The following is a 3,475-nucleotide window of genomic DNA, read 5'->3' as shown; positions in this document are numbered from 1 at the left end:
TTGATTGTTTTTAATAAGACTTAATATTCTTATTGTATTCTTCATGAAACAACATATAAAACACATAAAGATGAAGAACGTTGGTAACTTTTTTTTTAAAGAAAGAAACATTTTCTAAAATTTCAAAGTGTATGTATGCTTGAACATCAGGGTGTATAGTTAACAGTTTTGTACTGATACAAAGTACTCAAATGAACCATAACAAATAAAGAACTCAAATGAATATATGCGTTGGTTTTAAGTAATCATCATAACCCAAAAAAAAACTTTTTCTCATTCCATTACCCATGCTTACATTTAATTGAACTCAAAACAACTATTTTGTCACACTAAAAAATAAATATAAAGATACTCATCTCATGTTTAGACAACTTGTATCTTTTGTAAAAACACCCTAGTTAAAAGTATTGCATAACACGAGCATTGAATAATGATTGGGAATATAATAATGCTTCAAATTTTGTATCAGAAGATGATATTCCTAACTCTCTCTTCTATACTTGATGGATCAATGCCGATGCGAGCTATGATAGCCTGCAAATATATTCATTTAGGTGATCACACGTACATGCATAGTCAAAATGAATTCAAAACTATATTAAAAAGACGTGACACGACTACCTGAGCAATGATTGTATATATGACCATCCTATCATTCAATTTCTGAATATTAGCATTCATAACTTGAGCTCCTTCTTCCTCAAAAACACGTATAAGCTGGTGCAGCGTCACTCTTTTCATGTTCAGATCCATAATCAGGTTCATTTGTATGGTTGAATCCCGCGAATAAATACTGAGTTTCGGCAGAAGAGACGACGATGACCCTTCAGAGTGTTTCCCCATTTCTTCTAACAAAGTCATTTTCTTCTCCCTCAAATAATTTACCTTCTCTTTCAATTGGATCATGTATGATGTCGCTTGTTCTATAAGTTGAGGGACCGGTAACTGTGATAGCCAATAAAAAATTTCCAAACGTAGTTACCTCCATGCTTTTATTGCATGAATGTGGTTATATATGATCAAATATGTAGAATCATCACTAAAAAGCCTATAAGTGAAAACTTGTAGTTAAGTCTGCATTTTATATATATTTTTTTTTGTAACAAAATTATATATAAAATACTTTTCTTTGCAACAAAATTATATATAAGATACTTTTTGGTATATTGTAAAATATACCAAAACATATATATTATGTTCAATATACTGTATAGATAGAGAAAAAAAGAGATGCAAATACGAACCCTATGAGTGGGAGAAACAAGAGAAGAGAGTATATTGTAGAGATGTTTCATGCGCATTCGTCGCTCTTGCTCTCTGAGGTTTCGTTGTTCCCTCGACGACATTGAGCTTCCTTCTCCTACTTCTCTTCCGGTCTCCCTCTCCATTGTTTCTGTTTTCTTCTAAGCTTATGTTTCTCTCTTTTGAAATCCATCTCGTCACTATATATAAAGAGAGTCAAAATTCTGAATGTTGATAGAAATGGTGCGTAATTTAAAGGAAAGTGATGTTTCCCCCAAAAAAGTCATGGATTTTGTGATTGCGTCCGTAAGCTTACACACTACTAAATACTCTGCTTATTATTTCCTATTTTCCTACCAGATAAATTTTCTATTTACTTAGATGTTTTCAGTCTTAGAGATGCTGTATTCAAAAATAGATTATTTACAAGAAAAAAAAAGAGAAGATTAGTGGGTATGGTTGGATACATTTCTGGGATCTTATAGCTACAGTGTTCAGAGTTCTAATTTTCATGGAAACATTTTTTTCGGAGTACTTAATTAAAAACTATAAGCTTTGAGCCAATGGTCAAATACTGGAAAGTTTAGTAGGTTTGTCGAAATTTCTTATCGATGACCATTTCAATGGCTTAATAGTAAGATGAACATAGACAAAAGGGGCAAAATTCCTTTAAAAGTACTATCGAAAGAAAGGGACCATGATCAATTCCATGTTCAATTAATAAAAGCATTTGAAAACTGATGGAAAACATGTTGGCCGAAAGAAAGAAAAGAAACTCATTTTGTAATTCGTCTTTTCCTCATCTGTATATATCTTTGGTCTAGTCGTCTGTGACCATTTCGTTCGCTAAGTGCCAGTTTTAGGCTTATTGATTTTGCACATGTTTTTATCAGTTCTTCAGACCATGACGTTACGCATGCGTGCATGCAATGTATATATTTGCATAGTTATGCCTGGATGCGTTCATACATACCTGGGATATGATTGTCTAAGCTGTCAAGTTCTGGAGATTAGCACACATAACTTGAGCTCCTTCTATTTCAAAAACTATCATACGCACAAGTATATATCATTAATCTTAGTCATGTGAACATTGATAATTAGGTTCATCTCTATGATCGAATCCCGTGAATGAATACTAAGTTTTGGCAAATGAGACTAAGATCTTTCTACTCCTCCTAACAATATCTTTTTTCTTCTCAAATAATTTACCTTATCTTTCAGTTGTATCATGTATGATATCGCTTGATCTATAAGTTGAGGCAATAATATGTACTGAAATGGTTTTTATTCTTCTTTTGGATGAATGTGTTTATAGTCAATATATAACACAAACGTAAACCTACTTAGCTACATACATGTGTCATCACTTGTTTGTAAGTCATACAAATACATATTTTATGGGTTCTGCTGGCACTGACCTAAGTGTGAAATCGGTCTCTAGTATCGACTAACCCAGAGAGCCATTGGATCAAAAAGTTTCTACTTATGTTTCTAGAAAAATAAAAGAAAAATTATTTCTACTACCGATTCATTTTTTTGTGCAACTCTATGACCGATTCAAAGGGACCAAAAAATCGAAGAATTATACTTAAGTAATAACGACTGTATATTTGTCGTCTAGTTAGCCGTATTCGTAGACACTGCTAAAACTGCTAATATTATTCTTAATGCATTTTTTCACATTTTCTTCGAATGTTTGAATACCACTAAACGAAACTAGCTATTTACACAAGTGATCATGGCTTTTGAATTTGGTCTCTCAGGTAATCAGATCGGTTTGTTCATGACTATCTATTTATATCCTTCACATATCTTAACTACAATCTAATATTTGTCATTTAGTTTTAAGAAAACCAAGCTTCACATATCTCCTCACGATGAATTTTGTAGTTAGAAAAATAAAATTGTTTGTTGGTCTTTGCGCCAAAAGAATAAATTGATGAGTCAACTAAACTTTGTCAAATTCGTATATAAATGTGAAAGGTCCATTTTTAAATATTTCTGCAAAATAATTATTACAATATTGTCATTTTAATATATATAAATCTTCTCTAAAAATAATTAGATATATTGTTTTTAATTTTAAAATAGAACATCAGTTTATGCTAAATAATTATATTAAAGTATTCCTTTTAAAAAAATAAGATTTATCACAAAAATAAAAAGATAAAGTAACAAAATTAAAATAAACTTATAAATTTTATAAAATGATTTATATAAATTATACAAA

General features: G+C 30.8%; 1 protein-coding gene across 1 annotated transcript; it reads right to left on the bottom strand.

The window, feature by feature from the left end:
- Window positions 1-465: 465 nt before the first annotated feature.
- Window positions 466-1,388, bottom strand: LOC130507739 (transcription factor bHLH167-like). The gene is made up of 3 exons (XM_057002400.1): window positions 1,245-1,388; window positions 622-945; window positions 466-534 (listed from the first exon to the last, which is right to left on the bottom strand). Exons 1-3 carry the CDS (start codon window positions 1,386-1,388, stop codon window positions 466-468), a joined length of 537 nt encoding a protein of 178 aa, XP_056858380.1.
- Window positions 1,389-3,475: the final 2,087 nt, after the last annotated feature.

Source organism: Raphanus sativus, unplaced genomic scaffold (assembly GCF_000801105.2).
Source record: "Raphanus sativus cultivar WK10039 unplaced genomic scaffold, ASM80110v3 Scaffold5504, whole genome shotgun sequence".
Taxonomy (NCBI): Eukaryota; Viridiplantae; Streptophyta; class Magnoliopsida; order Brassicales; family Brassicaceae; genus Raphanus; species Raphanus sativus.
This window is presented reverse-complemented; position numbering and strand designations above follow the sequence as displayed.